Raw genomic sequence first — 19810 nt, forward strand, 5'->3', positions numbered from 1 at the left:
AGTTGCTACAGGAGCCCATAATTGGAGACCCCCCTCAACGACAAGGGCCACTGTACAGCCAGTTGAACCTCCCGTGATGGAGGTCCAATGTCGACAATCACCCTTGTATTAGTAGTGAGCCCCAGTGGCTCCTGATGCTGCGATGGCGGAAGCTATAGAGGTTAGCTCGGTAGCGATTGAGGAGGAGCAAATCCAGAGCCCTAGCAAGCTTGATCAACAGGGTGGGCCTATGGTTGCCCTACTCCCCCCGCCCCCTCCTCCCCTAAATCCATCTCCCTCTCCACTCTCTCCTCTTACGACACCATCTCCTTCTGGCGAGAGGCTCAAAGGTGTGGTCCCTGCCGTAGGATGGAGTGGAGGGGTTTGCATCTCGATCTCACAAACGGTGGTTCCAAAGGTCTATGATCAGGACGAGCTTGGATGGGAGTCAGATGAAAGAGTCTTGAGGGGATTCAACAACGGAAGCGGAAACGGAAACGGAAACGAAAGAGGATGAGAGGAGAGCCACACAAGTTTTAGTGGGTGCAGAACACCCTAATCTTTCATGTCATCCATATACATATATGTATTTGAGTATTGTACATAACCGGGGTTAAGGCACGGTGGCCTTTAACCCCCCCAACTTCCCACTTAAAAGACCAATGTGCCTTTAAGGGAGAATAACCAGTGAGCATACTATCCAATGCCCATGAATACATGACAATACTCAAACTGCTGACTAAGTAGACTCTTTGTCAGCATATCTACACGGTTATCATATGTATGAACCTTGACAAGCTCTATGCAGTTGTCCTCAAGTATCTCCCTAATGAAATGGTACCTGCCCTCAATGTATTTGGTCTTTCCATGTAAGACCGGATTCTGTGCTAGCTGAATAGCACTCATGGAATCACTATGCAATGTTGTTATACTTGTATGTAATTGCTTCTATCTCGATGTTAATGAGACTTACAATAGATGAAATCTCAACAAAGATGCTTTGAAACACTTTGCTAAGAATAGAAAGCCGCTCTAGAATATCCGCCATAAAGTGAAGATTATATATAAATTCAGATGTTTTTTAAAAAACAAAAGCAGTTCTCTATTTTTGTTAGTGCCAATAATGGCTAAAGAGATTCACAAACTTATGAACCACGTGGTGTCTATTCAACTAGTGGACTTTATGAATGCGACTCATATGCAATATGGTGCAACCAAACTCAATTTCCAACTCCTTTAAAAGTGTTGTTTTTAAAGCACTTTTTGAGAATAATCCAGCAATTGAGCTCACACATTCATCGAGATATTGTGTAGTTAGAGAATCTTTAACTACATCTGATACACATAGATACAAATAGACTAACTCTATGTTCAACACAATGAATATTTATCATAAAGAGAGTATTCTTTTTCAAAAGAGTGGATAATCCTCGATGATGACCAGTCATAGCAGAGGCTCCATCAGAGCCAAGAAAATCATTTTTCTTATATCAAGACCTAGATGAGATAAAAATTGCATGGTTGCATTATGAAGACTCTCTGATGTTCCACTCTCAATCTCTAACAATCCTAAAAAAGTCATTTTTGGGCTAGAGTCCTCCAAAAAGGATGCATAGACAATACGATGCCGAGTCACTGCAATGTCAGTATACTCATCCATCATTAGACTAAAGAAAGGAGACATATTTAGTCTTGAGATATGTGTATTATGATGGGATATCTCAAGGTGTATGCCCCAGGCACACCTTGGTTTCTATGTGTGTGTGCTAGAGGCACAGTTAGGTGCCCATAAGCATTGTTAGGTGGTGGTAGAAGCCACATAGGATGATTGAGAGAATCTAGGAGCAGATTGAGGAGATGATTGTGGAGATCAGAGGTCATCAGTGATGTCAGTGATCATGTAAGAGGTGCCTACATAAGGACCTCACCTTTCTTCATTCTATAAGCAAGAATTCTCAGTTTCTGTTCACTCCATGCTTTCCTTTCAGTTCACCAACATGGTATCAGAGCCCTTTGATCCTCCTTGAGCCCATTTGTGCCACATCATCTTCTTCTTCTCCATCTTCTTCTTCTTCATCTTCACCATTTCTTCCCTTTCTTCCCAAATCTTGCTAGAGCTTGTTCTCCCTCGTTTCTCCGCCATTCTCCAAGCCCTTCCTGCTGGAGATACCCCTCGTATGGGCGAACTTCCACCTGCAAGCAATTGAAGAAAGGTTGTTGCTGCTGGTCATCATTCCATGAAAATTGTCAAAACTATCTTCTGCGTTTTCTCTGTGTCTGCTCCACCTTTCTCTAATTCCTTTCAGGGGAAGCTTCTCCATATCTTGGGCTATCTTGTGTTGAAATCTAAGCAGCAATGGTTGCATATTCAAGGAGAATAGAGCCAAAAACTAGTCGATTTTGACGATGCTCCAGCCAGCGATATCGCGCGCCATTTCGCCCAATCTCTGTGCTGGATCTTCTCTGGTATATGAGCTTTCTTTTGCTTCAGAAAGCCCTGTTTTCTTTGCTTTGAAGAGTGAGATACAAGCCCTCCAAGTTCAGGCCTCTGTTTTGGACAGTTTTTGACAGGTTGTGAGTTTGATGCTACGTTAGATGCTACTTTAGCATTTCTGATACTTTAAAGTATTGAATAGCATCAATACAATTGTGGCTACAACTTTCCTACAAGTTGCTATACCTGGATTTTCTTGGAATACTTTCATTTAGTCACCTCTATGAAGCATGCAAGTGAAAGCATCATTGATTTGCAGTATGGATTTTGGTTGCAAGCCTTTACTACTCTAAATGCTTGTATTTTGAAGCTCTTCAACTCTTTCTAGCCTTGTAAGAGAGTAGACACTACCCATTCTGGGTTAGACCCTCTCATGGCTACCATCTTGAATATGGATAAGTTAAATGGTAAGGGCTTTTACATGGAAGATGAAGGTTAAGTTTGCATTGATGAGGGAAAACCTCTGGGGGCTTGTCAAACCGGCTTCAACTTCTTCTGCAACAGCCTCCAATGCTGGAGAATCCTCAGCTCCGACACGCTCGGCAAGAGATCCTGCTAGAGAGGAGAAAGCCTATGGCATCATTGCTCTTGCCTTAGGAGATGACTATATTCATCACATCTTTGATTTGGAGTCTCCTTCTGAAGCTTGGCAGAAGCTTGATATTATTTTTGGTGCTAGGTCTCACATCTCAAAATTGTCACTTAGGATTGCTTTCTTTAAATTAAAGATGGCTAGTGGCACTCCTTTGGCTGCCCCTGTCAATCATATGCGAAGTCTCATGACTGAACTTGCTTCCATCAACTCTCCAATCACTACAGATGATGCAATGGCAGTGTTGCTCAAGAGTATGCCTGAAGATTATGATCATGTTGTTACCACTTTGAAAATCTTCCTAATCCTAATCTTGAGGGTCTTATTTCTGCTCTTCAAGAAGAAGAAAGGCACATGGAACTCCGGAGAGGCAATGACACAGCCTATGCCATAAAAATCCAGAAGGGCAAGTTTTCACCTTGCAAACATTGTGGGAAGACTAATTACCTCTCAAAAGACTGCTTCAAGATCAATCCATGTAAACACTGTGGCAAAAACAATCACCATGAAAAGTTTTGTAGAGCAAAAAAGGAAGCAACTACAAAGTCAGAAACTGCCAATCTACTTTTAGTTGATGTGCCTCCACAAGATGAGGCATCCTATGAAGATTATGCTTTTTGAATCATCTCCATATATGCTCCAGATCTCTTTTTTTAATGTTGAGTCAAGATACTCAGCCTGGATAGTCCTCCAAAATGAATGAAATAAACTATTGTAAACACCTCTGGTCACCATATGATGTAGGCCATGTGTTTGTGTTTTTGCTCCATGGTACCTCCTGCAGACATTGTGTGCATGTACATGCAGGGGAGATAACCATTGGAAGGTCTTTTGTATCCCTTTTGTTTACTTCACACCCTTGGGAACCCCTTGCTAGCATGAGAACCTAGCCATAGATTTATCCTTGACCACCATGAGATGGCATGAGAAACTATGAGACTAGATGTATCCTTGACATAGCCTCAGGCATTCCCTTGAGGGGAGGTATGATGGGATATCTCAAGGTGTATGCCCCAGGCACACCTTGGTTTCTATGTGTGTGTGCTAGAGACATAGTTAGGTGCCCATAAGCACTGTTAAGTGGTGATAGAAGCCACATAGGATGATTAAGAGAATCTAGGAGCAGATTGAGAAGATGATTGTGGAGCTCAGAGGTCATCAGTGATGTCAGTGATCGTGTAAGAGGTGCCTACATAAGGACCTCACCTTTCTTCATTCTATAAGCAAGAATTCTCAGTTTGTGTTCACTCTATGCTTTCCTTTCAGTTCACCAACATATTAAAGATTGATTGACTCATGTATTCAACGAACATAGCACAACCTTTGTCATTATGATATGTGCCAAGTAGCAATGCTGGGCATTTACAAAATTGAAGTAACTCTAAGACAGGGGTGTACTGGATAAATGCAAGATCCTGATTTGCTACATGATATGTAGTAGCAAAAAGATTTAAAGTTGCAAGATAGCCTTATCTTTGTTTTTGCTTAAAGTCTCAGCTATAACTACCTTTTCTTTTCCATTTAAGTATGATGCTATTTTATGAGCTCGATTCTTCGCATGTCAGTAAGAGCACTATGTTGGATATTAATGGATCCAGACTTACCAAACTCACTCTTGCACCCTTTATTTGCTTTGCAAAAGATGCAAAAAATCCTATCCACCTCTCTATCAAAGCATACCTAGTCAAAAACTTTAGTCCATCCCAAACTCTAGTCCATCCCTCATTCCACTCACGATGTGCCCTTCTTCTGCGACTAGCTTCCTCATTTCCAACATCATCATCTTGATCTTTTATTTATTCGTTCTCTAAATCTATTCATGCTCAATAACTGAAGATCATCTTCAATAATTGAAGATGTGTGCTTCAAAGTTTTTATTTTCTTAGATTTCTCCAATGCACCCTTGTTTGTAAACCCACGCATCCCAAGCAAAGATGATTGAACGAAAGACATAATGCTCCCTTCACATGAAGGAAAAAGAAGAACATAAAAAAGAATTATTCATGTACTCAAACGAACTTTATAAGTGATGATAGTTTTTGTTTTAAGGCTAAAACAATCACTAGTAAATAAAGAAATAAAGAAATATGAAATCATTTATCTAAAGATAAAATAAAGATTGATAATGATGTTTCTTTTACATGGGGAGTATGCTCATAAAATTACTTGTAAAACCATGTATTTTTCTTTTAAAGAGAAAACCATAAATAAATAAGGCTCAAGAAACAAGGTTACACTTGAGTGTGGCATTAAGTCTTCATTCCAGTCTCTTTAAGTGATATAGATTCAAATGCAATATCATAGCGAAACTAAATTGCTAGACAATTGAAACTCAAGAGCATTTTAATCTTTTAATTGGGAAGCAAAATTTGCCTATTTCATACTGACATGGAATCAGGCATGTGGTCTAATATTGGGTAGTTAGATCTTGATATTGACCATCTTTTATTGCTTAATCGTATAAGTATTCATGTGTTGTATCTATTCCACTTGCACAAAAAGGTTTCCGAAAGAAATATAGACTCGAATGTCCAGTTATTGGAAAGCCCAGCTAACTTCTAAGTTGCAGCCTAGCGTAAGGATAGAGAATTTTTGTCATGAACAAGCTTGGCAAATCCAAATGGCCCAAATAAATCCTCATGAGTCATGACCTGTGGGCGGATTGGACGAATCTCTACGTAGGGAAGTAGGGACCTCGTGATCTAACTTTTAAGCGTTCACATAGTAAATTAGGAGAGCTAAGCACTCTCCTTTGTCTTCGAGAATTTCTCAATGCACGCAACAACAAATCCCAAAGATAGGCGGTCATGAGCATTGAGGATCACGATTCACCAGCACCGTTGCGTTTATTGTGACCGCCTTCTTCCAATCTTGCTTAGCATTCTGGAGCGCTCGGTACTAGGCAAGAATTGCAATTGAAGCACAACTTGCTTATTCCATGCCTTACAGTCAGGATCTATGGTAATGTTCATCGAGATTCTGATTCTTCCAACGAAGTTGGACTCGCATAAGTGAAACTGCAGGCTTGCAGCATCCGAGTTCGTGAGTCTGTACTAGCTAATTTTTGCACTAAAAAGTCACATTTCTATTAGCTCGTGCACTGCCGCAATATTGTTAAAGAGGCATAGGCGACAACAAGTGACAAGGGATATTGGAAAATCGCTGGCTCTTCTTTCACCAGCCACCACTAATGTTTCCATAACCATGTAGAAAAGCTGAAAGATCAAATGCTCAAGGCAAAGTTTGAGGCTTCTACATAGAAGCTTATAATCAAGAAAATGAGCTAGGTGTTAAACAACAACGCTGAGCGAACCGATCAAAGCTTTGCAAATGATTTAGAGCCTTTTACGCAAGGACTTGGGCGGCAGCATGCTCAATTTACAAACTAATTTTCGGTTTGGGGGGAAGAGCATTAAGCAAGCAACAAGCAGCCAGCTACGAAATTAAGAATAGCAAATGAAATTGAATGTTGAAGCATTGAATCAAGCTTCAAAGTACCTGGAGTTTAAGTTTGGACTGTGGAGGTTCTTGATTTCTTGGAAGTTGGGAGTCCAGATTCACGAATCGAGAGTAACTTTCTTGAAGTTTGGTGAACGAGGAAGTTTGGTCTTTCAACGTTGCATGCAGTGTGAGCAACTGAGCTCTGAATATAACTAGTTGCAGAGTGTACTATGTACTAGTTAGAAAGCTGTTAAAGACTGTGGAAGATGAGATACTATGAGTGACGAGTCTAGACTCTGGAGGCTCGCGTTTGCGGCCGAAGAGTGAAGACTGAAAACTACAAGAAAGTCCTTGCTAGCCCCAAGAGAAATAAGATCATAGGTGGCTTGATCTATGGCTATAAAGAAATTAAATCTACAGGTATGAATCGATCTACTATTTAGTGTTAATTATTTTAAATGTTATCTCTTTTATATTATATAGATGACTAATTTAACGAAAAGATCGTGAAAGCAAACTCCGACATATGTGAAGCTTACCAAGCAGCCACAGAGATGACCATGTGGGTGACCTTCCATATACAGTATCACGCAAGGTGCTCCATCATGGAGTTGGGCACCCTCGTTGCGGTGGGCCATACCGCAAAGCTAGGCAAGGAGCATCAAGCTATGGAGACGCTAAAACAATGTGCAACGGTGGAATTTACCTGGCTCCCTCATCAAGGAACTGCAGACGGCGCAGGACAAGTATGCTGATGTGATGAGGCTGTACAATGAAACTCGCAGGCAGGTGCATGGAAGCAATCAAACCAGTATATGTTTGCTTGTGCATGGGGCTAATTGTGGCAAGCGGGGTAATGCTAGCGATTGGCATTGCATTTCCGCCTATACTTTGGGTAGCGATAATTGTAGATCACTCGGGCGTGTCGTTTGTACACATGGACGCACGGGTCCTCAACCAAACTATTTATGTTGTGATGGCTTAAATAGCTTTGTGTCCCAATGCACATGGCAAAATTTGATTTGATGCCTTCAATAGCTTCATAACGCAATGCACATGGCGACATACGGTGTGATGGCTTGAATAGCTTTGTGTCCCAATGCACATGGCAACTTATGAATTGATGGCTTGAATAGCTTCATGTCCCAATGCCTATCGTGACATACGGTGTTCCGAGTAGGTACACATGTCTTAAATGCACATGGCGACATATGAAGTGATGGCTTTAGTAGCTTTGTGTCCCAATGCATATGGAGACACATGGAGTGAAGCCTTCATTAGCTTCATGTCCCAATGCAAATGGAAACATGTGGAGACAAATGGCTTCAATGGCCATCAGTCCATACGTCTAGACGTGACAAACTGAGAATAGCCTTATGTTTGGCTTCTTGCTGGTCATGTCCCTACAAAGCCGTGTGATGTCTTGACCTTGAAGAAAAAGGGGCCTTCAATGGTTTGGTATTCGCATGCCTAAACATTTTGGAATGGTCTTGAATGTGGACAGATGATGGCCATATGGAGGAGTGAAAGTTCTAAAGCTTTCAACTCTATCTTTGTATTTTATAGTAATCCAATAAATTTCCATCAGCACGTGTAAATATGCATAGGGTTTATCACTCTCTTACCATCATGTATTGTGCAATTGTAGCAGAGGAAGATGAAATTCCCAGTGGAAGCAATCCGATAGATTTATGCAGCCCTGATGTGGAGAAACACCTTGATGTGGAAGGTGTGTACTATTTTATTCATTGTATGTTTATGACTTGGCATTCCTATCCCACCACTAAAGCACATGTATTTAAGAATGACAGCTTTCAGTTACTGTGTCCAAGCAAGGATTTTGCATGACGACTTGCTTGACTCGGCTCCGCATGTGGATGCAGCAGCTTCACAGAGAACTCCGATGGATCATGGAAAAGATATAGATGTTACCATTCTGTAGAATATTGCATGCCTCTTGTTTGAGAGTCTGGCTGCTTGAATTGGCATTCATAAACTACCACTCGGCACCTGTGTGTTCAAAAATTAATATATTTAATGTTTTGTGTCCATGCAGGCATTTTGCATGACGACTGGCATGTGACCCGACTCTGGATGTGGATGAAGCAGCTTCACAGAGAACTCCCGTGGATCATGGAAAAGGTATAGATGTTCCCATTCTGTAGAATATTGTATGTCTCTAGTTTGAGAGTCTGGCTGTCTGAATTGAAAGCGTCAGATTAGGAGTGCAGGGTACAGGAATGCACTGCATTGGCGCGCTTCTACCCTACCACAATCTCCCCTCATGTCACAAGGCTTGGGTCCAAGCAGGCTGCAACATCTGGAGTTACGGGGAGTCCACCGGATCAAGATTTGCGGAAGTCTCCAAAGAAGAAATGCCTTGCTGATCTGTGAACATCCCATGACATATGATAGTTTCTTGTAACCGAGACTTGCTTTGTAAGTGAGACATATTTTATTTATAATATAGCCACGACATATGGCTCTTTTTTATCTTGAAGTCATGAAGGCATTCAATGTATGCAATTTCTTGATGAGAAGTGTATTCTATGCCGTGTACGCGTGTGTTGGGGGCTTGAAGTAGATATTGCAGGCGGGCTGCTCATCCACTTAATGTTTTGAGCCAAAGCATATGTGCAAACATGAATTGGGGCAGAAGCTAATGGCCTCAGGTTAATTTCTCAGGGTTGATGTGTGTTTTGTGGGGTTGAATTAGATGTCGAGAGCATGTTGCTCATCCACTTAATGTTTGGGGCTGAAGCATATGTTAAGCGAGGGCTGAAGTTCATGTTGAGATGATAAGGCTATGGGGCTGAAGTTGTTGTTCAGATGTTAATGTTCAGGCTGCTCATCCACTCAATGTTTGGGGCTGAAGCAATGTGCAACAAGGCGTGAAGTTCATGTTGAGATGATAATGCTATGGGGCTGAAGTTGTTGTTCAGATGTCAATCTTCAGGCTGCTCATCCACGTAATGTTTGGGGCTGAAGCATATGTTAAGCGGGGCCTGAAGTTCATGTTGAGATGATAATGCTATGGGGCTGAAGTTGTTCAGATGTTAACGTTCTCGCAAAGTTAATGTTCTTAGATTTGGTGTGTGTGTTATGGGGCAGAAGTAGATGTTGAGGGCAGCTTGCTCTCATCCACTTAATGTTTGAGGCTGATGTAGATGTTGAGGGTGTGATTCTCATCCCCCTAATGTTTGGTGTTGAAGTAGATGTCGAGGGCGGGCTGCTCGTCCACCTAATGTTTGGGGCTGAAGCATATGTTAAGTGGGGCATGACGCCATGTTGAGATGATAATGCTATGGGGCTGAAGTTGTTGTTTAGATGTTAATGTTCTCGTGAAGTTAATGTTCTCAGATTTGGTGTGTGTGTTGTGGTTCTGAAGTAGATGTTGAGGGCGGCCTGCTGCTCATCCCCCTAATGTTTGGGATTGAAGTAGATGTTGAGGGCGGGCTGGTCATCCACCATATGTTAAGTGGGGGATGAAGGCCATGTTGAGATGATAATGCTATGGGGCTGAAGTTGTTCAGATGTTAATGTTCTTGGATTTGGTGTGTGTGTTGTGGGGCTGAAGTAGACAATGAGGGCGGCCTACTCATCCACTTAATGTTTGGGGCTGATGTAGATTTTGAGGGCATGCTGCTCATCCACCTAATGTTTGGGGTTGAAGTAGATGTCGAGGTCGGGTTGCTCATATACTTCCCATGCTGCATGATTTGGGGCTGCTCCTATACTTCCCGTGTACAATGCACACACTGTGTACGGTTGAAGTACAATGTACACACTGTGTACAGCTGAAGTACAATGCACACACCGTGTAAGGCTGCTTACAACAAGCATGTGTTCGGGCTGGAACCAAGCATGTCATCAGGCTGCTCATGTACTTCTCATGCATGCATCATTTGGGGCTGCTCATATACTTCCCATGCTGCATGATGTATGGCTACTAATGTACTTCCCATGCTGCATGATTTGGGGCTGCTCATGTCCTTCCCATGTTATTGTATCGCTTGGGGCGCTCACGTTCTAAATGTTTGGGTTTGGGCCATGGGATGACAAACATATAATGAACACAATGCTCATGTGTAGAGGACAATGCAAACAAGGCATGCGAAGCATACCACAAAGCATATAATGCCTCGGGAGTATGGAGTGCACACAATGCATACAAATGCATCCCATGCATAGAATGCACACAATCCATTAAGAATAGAATGCATGTAATGCGAGAAAAGCTCCGAGCATCCAATTTGTGTGAAAAACCAAAGTGTTGGCTAGAAAGAGACGTGTTTAGTTGGAATGATACAAGGTTCAAGCAGGCTGCAATGAGACATGGTTTTGGACTGAAATGAATTGATCTTGGGATTGGAATGACATAAGGTTGGGTCTGGAATACTATCTCTGTATTGGAATACAATGCATAGCATGCATGGGCATGTGTACAATGTCTTGGGGCTGAAATACACTGCATAGCAATAATGAAGCATATTTTGAAACCTCTTTTTGTGCTGGAAATAGAAGAAACTATACCATCCATAAAGGTCATATTATCCATAAATCTGAAAACAAATAATTGTGGGCTGTGTTTCCAGAAAATACATGTGGTCAAGTCCATTTCATTCCATACATCTAACAAAATATTCTCCATAAACTTACAGGCTGCCCAATTTCCGAGATCCATAGAATAAAGTGGTGTGAGGCCACCACACAATATTGGATTGCAATGTTTTGGAAACAGTGCAAAAAAGTTACAAGGCAATACTCAGATGTGAAGTCTCAGAACTGCAAATCACAGCACTATCTAATGATGTGAAGCCCTTGCATCCATGGTCTCATTCATTGTTCTTCGTTACACGCGACACACAGCTTGGAAGGTGGGCGAGCTTCCACTCGGCTCGGCTTCCTAGACCTCTCTCTTTCGCCTCGTAACTTTCTCGATTAGAGGGCGTGCCCTTTGTAGCGAGGTACCAAAGCCATGCTCAATGGCTTGCAAGGCAATATAAGGATGCAATGTTTGATCGGTGGCACGTGCCTTGAGCTCAATGAGTGTGATCAGGCTCTTCTACATCATGTGCAACAGTTGTGCACATAGGAAATTGTCTTCCCTTGCTGAAACAAAAGACAAAACAATAAGAAAAGCACGTAGTAGTCAAAACATAACGAAACTCACAAGAGCAATCTAGAAGTAGGACCTGCTACACTCATGCACTCGGTCCAGAGTTTCCGTTAATAACTATGTACTTGTGTCGTGCATTGCTCTAGATCGTGACATGGGCCACATCAATACTACCATCAACAAACAATACATGTGAGTCAGGCTTGTCTAATTGCATGCTCCACAACCTCCTCTATGGCATTATTCTTTCTAAAACCATATTTTTCCAGCATGTCCACACACCAAAAATATGCAACGAAACTGTGAACAACTTATGTATCAGCCAATTAACACGTCTGCCATACATGGTCCTCTTTCCAGTGAGAAACTTGGACTTTAGTGTGTTGTGGAAGGACTTTGTGGGGCCATTCGTATCCTGGTTAGAAAGAGGTATGGTCCTTGTTGCATGCACCCACATATCTACCACATCAAACAACCAAATAGAAGCATTGGTATTCGGAGCTTTATTTATAACATACTTTCAGTGCTATTTGGAGCTCTGCATTGGTATGACCTTCAGAGACCTGATCGTATTCTTTCTCGATTTTCATCTTTGCTGAAATGTTTGCTGGATACTAATGCTTCTATTTGGCCGTTTGATGTGGTAGAATGGGGCCATAGAGTCCTTCCACAACACTTTGAAGTCCAAGTTCTAGAGGACCATGTATGGCAAGCGTGTTGATTGAGTGATACATAAGTTGTTCACAGTTTGCTTGTCATATTTTTGGTATGTGGACATGCTGAAAAAATGTGGTTTTAGAAAGAATAATGCCATAGAGAAGGTTGTGGTGCATGCAATCAGACAAGCCCAAGACATCCGTGACTCACATGTACTGTTTGTTGATGGTGGTGGTGCTGTGTCTGATGTCACGAGCCACAGCAATGCACGACACAAGTACATAGTGCTTAATGGAAACTCTGATTGGGCTTGCTGTAATTGCGATTAGGCACAAAGAGGGAACCTGTGCAAGCATCAGGCCAAGGTTATGATGATGTGTGGCATTCCAATGGTGACCATTGTAGACAAATGCATAAATCTTTACAAGGAGGCACTAAGGGAACTTGAAGGCACACCGGCACGAGCACGGGATATGGGAGAAGGTCCATGTCAACTTCTTCAGTAAATCTTTTTGTTGGATACATGTTTTTTGCTAAGCATTCATGCTAACTGCTGTTTTCTCATTATTTTAGCGGGACCGGTCTTTCTAGGCAGCTCTACCGTCTCCATGCCATCCACTTCGGTTAGCACACCACTCTTCCAAAACCTACATGAAATCAAATTCTAAGGTTTTGATCTTTAATATGATGATGACACATGGCAAGTTGATTTTCTCGACATGCTTTGTCTTGGATTGTTTACAAGAACATCAACACAGGGTTATGAATCCGTTGGCCGGTCTTCTCTGTTGAGTAGAGTTGTTGGCAATGTCAAATGCATGTGTTTCTCTTGCTACCCATCCCCTCTTACAGCCCATACTTGCATAGGACTAACATGTCCTTATATCATGTAGATGTGTCAGGTTTCAAACTAACGAGAAAATGGACCGAATACATGAGTGTAGCAGGTTCTACTTCTAGACTTCTCTTGTGTGTGTTATTATGTTTTGACTACGTCCTTTTCTTACTGTTTTGTCTTCTGTTTGAGCAGGGGAAGACAATTTTCTGCGTGCACAACTGTTGCACATGATGCAGAAGAGCCTGGTCACACTCACTAAGCTCAAGGCACGTGCCACCGATCAAACATTGCATCCTTCTATTGCCATCGAGGATCGCTTTGGTACCTCGCTACAGAGGGCACACCCTCTAATCGAGACAGTTATGAGGCGAAAGACGAAGGTCTAGGAAGCTGAGCCGAGTGGAAGCTCACCCACCTTCCAAACTGAGTGTCGCGTGCAACGAAGGACAATGCAGGAGACCATGGATGCAAGGGCTTCACAACATTAGATAGTGCTATGATTTGCAGTTCTCAGAGTTCACATCTGAGTATTGCCTTGTAACTTTTTTGCACCGTTCCCAAAACATTGCAATCCAGTATTGTGTGGTGGCCTCACACCACTTCATTCTATGGATCTCGGAAATTTGACAGCCTATAAGTTTATGGAGGATGTTACGTTACATGTATGGAATGAAATGGACCTAACCACATGTATTTGCTCAAAACGCAACCCACAATTGTTTGTTTTGAGATTTATAGATAATATGATCTTTATGGATGGTATAGTTTCTTCTATTTCCAGCACAAAAATAGGTTTCAAAATATGCTTCATTATTGCTAATGCAATGTATTCCAGCCCTAAGACATTGTATGCATTGTACGAATGCCAAACATTGCACACATTCTATGCATTGTATTCCAATTTCCAATATATAGATAGTATTCCAGACCCAATCCTATGTCATTTCAATCCCAAGATCAATTCATTCCAGTCCCAAACCATGTCTCATTGCAGCCTGCTTGGACCTTGTATCATTCTAGCTAAACATGTCTCTTTCTAGCCAACACTTTAGTTTCCACATAAATTGAATGCTCGGAGCTTTTCTCGCATTACATGCATTCTATTCTTAATGGATTGTGTGCATTCTATGCATGGGATGCATTTGTATGCATTGTGTGCACTCCATACTCCTGAGGCATTATGTGCTTTGTGGTATGCTTCGCATGCCTTGTTTGCATTGTCCTCTACACATGAGCATTGTGTTCATTATAAGTTTGTGTCACGGGGACGTGAAGTTATGAACCGTGACTAACTTTGGCTTAGGGAGCTAGCCCAGGGAAGCGACACTTCCCAGAAGTCCCTAGGTGCACACACTAGGCCTACTTGCTAGAGGCAAGGCAAGGTTTAGAGGGGTCCTAAAGTTAGGCCCAAGGAAACCAATGTTTCATTGGTTAGAAGGGGTGAGGATTTTAATGTGAGGGGCAAGGGTTAGAGCTTTAATGAGGGGGCCATATGGCACTCCCTCATGCACACCTACACTCTTTCTCTCCTTCCAAGGCTAACGTAATGTTTCTTTTTGGTGGCTCATTTTTTCACGCATCTCGAGACATGCCGTACGAATTCCAAGGACCCATTCCAAGGATTGACTCCTTGCATTTTTTGTCTACACGCATCTCGAGGCAGTTCGTACGGCTGTACGGACTACATGAACTGCATTCAAGGTGTCCGTACCTGCTGTACAGTCTCTTTCAATGCTGCTGTATGGGTCTTTTATTACTGGCTGTACGGAAAGATGCACGCTTTTCTGGGCTGATTGTACGGACTCTAGTTTGCTGCTGTACGGGATTCCACTGCTGGCTGTACGAACGCCATTAATGCTGCTGCTGTACGGATACCAAAGGCTGATGTACAGATGTCCATTCACAGTTGTACTGCCCTTTTCCCCTACTATACGGCCTGCTCACCTTCTCTCTCCTGCCCGTGATCCTCTTGCTCTCTTCTGTCTCTGATTCCAGCCCATTATCCCTCTCTTTCTTCCCCTCTCCTAGCTGCCAGTTCCTCTTGCTAGCCTCAACACTGGATGTGTTGCTTCTGGAGGCGTTTCGGAGCTGGATTGAAGTCCGTGGAAGCTGGTTTGAATTCTCTTGTCGCTATCCCTTTCATGTGATTCCATATGGTGATTTTTGGAAGCTTGTTGTTGCTCCGTTTGCTGTTTGGAGCTTCCTCTGGACCTTACAGGCTTAAGCAAACACTCAGTTACAAAGGGTGTGCCTGGGAGAGTGCCAGAGGGGCAGTGTATTGCATTTGGAAGTTTTGAGGCTGCTTGAGCATTTTGGAAAGTGTATGGATGCCTTGTCATTAACAGTTGGTTACAGTCTTTATGCTTGGGCACCTTTATAGTTGGTCATGGACAAATGGTGAATGCCTTAGCTTTGCCTTGGCACTTGGGTACTAGTGTGTGCACTAGGATGGAATGTAGGTTATAGCCAAGGTTTGGCTTGGACAGTGGAATTGCCCATGGGGTAGAGCACAAGGGTGAGCCCTTCTTGTATGAACAAATCTCATTCTTAAAGAAATAAATAAATACCGGAAGGGGCGCCAATAGTTTGGGACCAGTGTGGTGTCTTGTACTTGGTTTCATTGAGCAGGGGCACTCTAGCCTCCATCTAGTTATTTCTCAATTGTTTCTAAGTGGTATTGTTTAAAGTTAAGTGGTTGGAAATGATGCGATGTGGCTGTGAGTAATGAATATGCAATGCAAGTTATGGTCTACTGTCCTTTAGGAAACTAAAGGCTGGTTACAGTTTGTCATCCCATGGCCCAAACCCAAAAATCTAAAACGTGAGCGCCCCAAGCGAAACAATAACATGGGAAGTACATGAGCAGCCCCAAATCATGCAGCATGGGAAGTATATGAGCAGCCCCAAATGATGCATGCATGAGAAGTACATGAGCAGCCTGATGACATGCTTAATTCCATCCCGAACACATGCTTGTAAGCAGCCTTACACGGTATGTGCATTGTACTTCAGCCGTACACAGTGTGTGCATTGTACACACGAAGTATATGAGGAGCCCCAAATCATGCAGCATGGTAAGTATATGAGCAGCCCGCCCTCGACATCTACTTCAACCCCAAACATTAGGTGGATGAGCAGCATGCCCTCAATATCTACATCAGCCCTAAACATTAAGTGAATGAGCAAGCCGCCCTCAACGTCTACTTCAGTCTTCAGCCCCACAACACACACCAAATCCGAGAACATTAACTTCACGAGAACATTAACATCTGAACAACAACTTCAGCCCCATAACATTATCATCTCAACATGGCCTTCATCCCCCACTTAACATATGCTTCAGCCCCAAACATGAGGTGGATGAACAGCCCGCCCTCAACGTCTCTACTTCAAACCCAAACATTAAGTGGATGAGCAGCCCGCCCTTGACATCTACTTCAACCCCAAGCATTAGGGGATGAGCAGCACACCCTCAACATTTACATCAGCCCCAAACATTAAGTGGATGAGTAGGCTTCCCTCAACATCGACTTCCGCCCCACAACACACACACCAAATCTGAGAACATTAACTTCAAGAGAACATTGACATCTGAACAACAACTTCAGCCCCATAGCATTATCATTTCAACATGAACTACAACAAAAGGGTGCAATGCACCATGTATATATTATCTATCTTTTTCATTATGTATATACTTCATAGTTAGGAGAAACGGAAACGGGGAACGGAAACGGAAACGTTTTGGGATTTCTGGGAGGGTTGAAACGGGGAAACGCCACGTCAGCAAGGGAGGTTTAGAAAAGGGAGTTTGGAGATGAGAACACACACATTTAGAATGCTACAGCCTACAGCCTACCTGTAACTTAAAATATAGTGCATAATACTTACCACATGGCACAATGTCACTTAGAAGTTAGAAGTTAGAACAAGTTACAAATTATAACTTAGAACTTGGAGCTTAGAAGTTAACTTAGCAGTGAGCAATACATATTACAAATATAAATGACAAATCTGAAATCAATGAGAAAAGCTAAAGAATGACAAGTTACAAAATGCCAAAGGCAATATAATATATGATTCATATATTATTATGTCTCATTGTCAAGAGTCAAGAGTCAAGACTCAAGACTCAAGAGTCAAAAGTACAAAATTCACATTCCCAAAAGCCTAGGCTCTAAGCCTTAAGGCCAACCGCTACATCACTGATGATATGATCAAAATCCATAATGTAGATTCTCGAATCTAGATAGCTCAGCTGCTCAAGAGTCCTCCTCCTCCTCCTCCACTGCCACCTCCTCATCGTCGTTGTCGTCGTCGTCGTCATCGTCCTCCCCCTCCTCATCATCATCAGTGAGGGTGTCATCAGGCTTATGAAAACCAATGAACTTGTCATGAGTGTACTCCTGTCTCATCCTGTTAAGCAAACGCAAGTTTGCATTAACAAAGACAAGATCGTTCGCCTTGTGTGCTTTGAGACGGTTCCTCTTCTTTGTATGGATGTGGGCAAAGCTGCTCCACATGCACTCACAAGAGGAGAAGCTACAACCCTGGCTGAGAATCCGAATGGCAAGCGATTGCAGCTGTGGGGAATCAGCTCCATAATCCTCCCACCATGTAACAGACCCAACTCGAAATCTGAAATTTGAAAGATCATAAAATTCAGATATATGGCAAAGCTCATGAAATCTGAAAATTATGAATCATTAAATAGTAAAATTTAAGAATTTAAATGAGTTAGGATTACCTGTCATGCTGGGCATCTGGCCATCCAAATATGCCCTCCTTATTGCTGTAATTGGCGAGCTGGTCCTTCACTGTCCGGCGAGCCTCTGGCATTTGCACCATCTTCTGAAGAGTGAGGTTCCAACCACGGACCACCTCTGCATCACTTTGTTGTGCAGTTGCCTTGTGTTGAAACTCTGGGTCCAACACAAATGCAGCCGCATGAATGGGAGAGTAGTACTGATTCCACCTAGTCACAGCCAAGTCCTCCAGCTCTTTCAACCTGTGGGGATCTTTCTCTAACACTCTGATATTTTCTATCATACGATCCATCCCCTCATATACCTTGCCAATAAAAGGCATGTCTCCATCAACCTTTTTTAGCAACAAGACAATCGGCTTACACAAGTCATACAAGTGTGATGCATCAGCCCAAAAGTCATCGCTGCCTATGCACAAATCGTACACCAATATCCCAACAGCCTGCTTTGAAGTGGGCCATGCATCCCACTGTGGGCTTGCCACAACTTGCCTAAGAGCAGGTCTATAGTCTGCGAAGCATCATATAATTGTATGCAAACCTTGTCTATGCATACTTCAAAAGCTCCTTCCTTGCATAGGTGCGATACAAAGAGAGAGAAAAATGATGGTGTGTAATGAACCCAACTATCTCTCTTCCATTATCAATTACAATTTTTACCCAAGGTAATTTGCCAATGTCTTTCAACAAATTATTCAAACAATGGGCAACACAAGAACTCCATTGAATATGGGGGTACCTTTGTTCCAATAATGCACCTGCAGCCCTATTGGTATTTTCACCATCTGAAACCAACTGCACAACATTAGACGGGCCCACATACTCCACTTCATCTGCCCACATCTGCATCAAAACATTTGCTGTTTTTTGTTGTACTCCGCACTCTATGGAGTGTATGTACAAAGAAGATCCTCTGCAATATGCCAAAATACCCTCTAGTGATCGACTATGTACATCACTCCAGCCATCTGCTACCCAAAGTGACCCCATACTTATGCCATTTCTCCTTAACATGCTGAATGGCCTCATTAACTGCCTTCACCTCATCCTCTAGAAGCTTTCCCCTCAATGCATCAAAAGTGGGAGGGGTGTATGTGGGCCCAAAGGCTGTAATTTCAGTCACCATCTCCTTGAAATAAGCAGACCGTGCCACATTGAAACTAATCCCATTCGAGTAAAAGAAACGGGCCACGGCTGCATCTACCTGTGCCTTCCTTTGTGGATGCCATGCAGTATAAAGGGTGCTTTGCCTTCGTGTAGGTGGGAGAGGTGAAGGAGATGCAATAGGAGTAGAACCTGTAGCTCCAAGAACATGTGCACTCCCAGAAGATGAAATTGTAGTAGCAGCAGCAGAGGAAAGAGGACTCCTTTTTGAGCACCTGAAGTAGCTCCTCCACCAGTGGATGCAATAGTCCTACCTTTCTTCGCGGAAGGAAATGCCTCAACCTCTCGTGCCAACCTTGCTTTCTCTTCCTCGGATATTTCATTGCATATTGTAATCCCCTCTCCCTTGATGCCAAGAAGATGGGCCTTCACCCTATCAGGAATCCCACCTCTTTTCAATCCACAACGCCTGCACATGAACTTGCGAGTGCGTCCTTTCTTGGAGTCGTAGGCACCCATGAGATCGACTTGACTCCACCAAAAATCTGATTGGGTGAATTCTACCTCGAAATGAGACTCAGGGGTACGGTGTCTTGAAGCCATGGAAGCTTGTTGCTTGAAAGGGGAGCTGAAACTACAAAGAGAGCCAAGGGTTGAAAGAGAGGGCTGAAACTTGAAAGTGGGGCCTGAAAGAGGAGGGAACAGAAGGCTGAAAGAGAGGGCTGAAAGAGGGGGCTGAAGGAGGGCTGAAGGAGGGCTGGAGGGAAGTAGATGATGATGGAGGGCTGAAGCAGGCTGCAAGAGAAAGGAGAGGAAAGGAG

At 42.9% G+C, this 19810-nt stretch overlaps 1 protein-coding gene across 1 annotated transcript; it reads right to left on the bottom strand.

Moving 5' to 3' along the window:
* Positions 1-17382: 17382 nt before the first annotated feature.
* LOC147901463 (uncharacterized) lies at positions 17383-19592 on the bottom strand. The gene is made up of 5 exons (XM_087375138.1): positions 19265-19592; positions 18871-19181; positions 18644-18728; positions 17868-18396; positions 17383-17758 (listed from the first exon to the last, which is right to left on the bottom strand). Exons 1-5 carry the CDS (start codon positions 19590-19592, stop codon positions 17383-17385), a joined length of 1629 nt encoding a protein of 542 aa, XP_087231264.1.
* Between the last annotated feature and the right edge of the window lie 218 nt (positions 19593-19810).

Source organism: Dipteris shenzhenensis, chromosome 5 (genome assembly GCF_047967505.1).
Source record: "Dipteris shenzhenensis isolate YYH24624 ecotype China chromosome 5, Dip_SZ_1.0, whole genome shotgun sequence".
NCBI lineage: Eukaryota > Viridiplantae > Streptophyta > Polypodiopsida > Gleicheniales > Dipteridaceae > Dipteris > Dipteris shenzhenensis.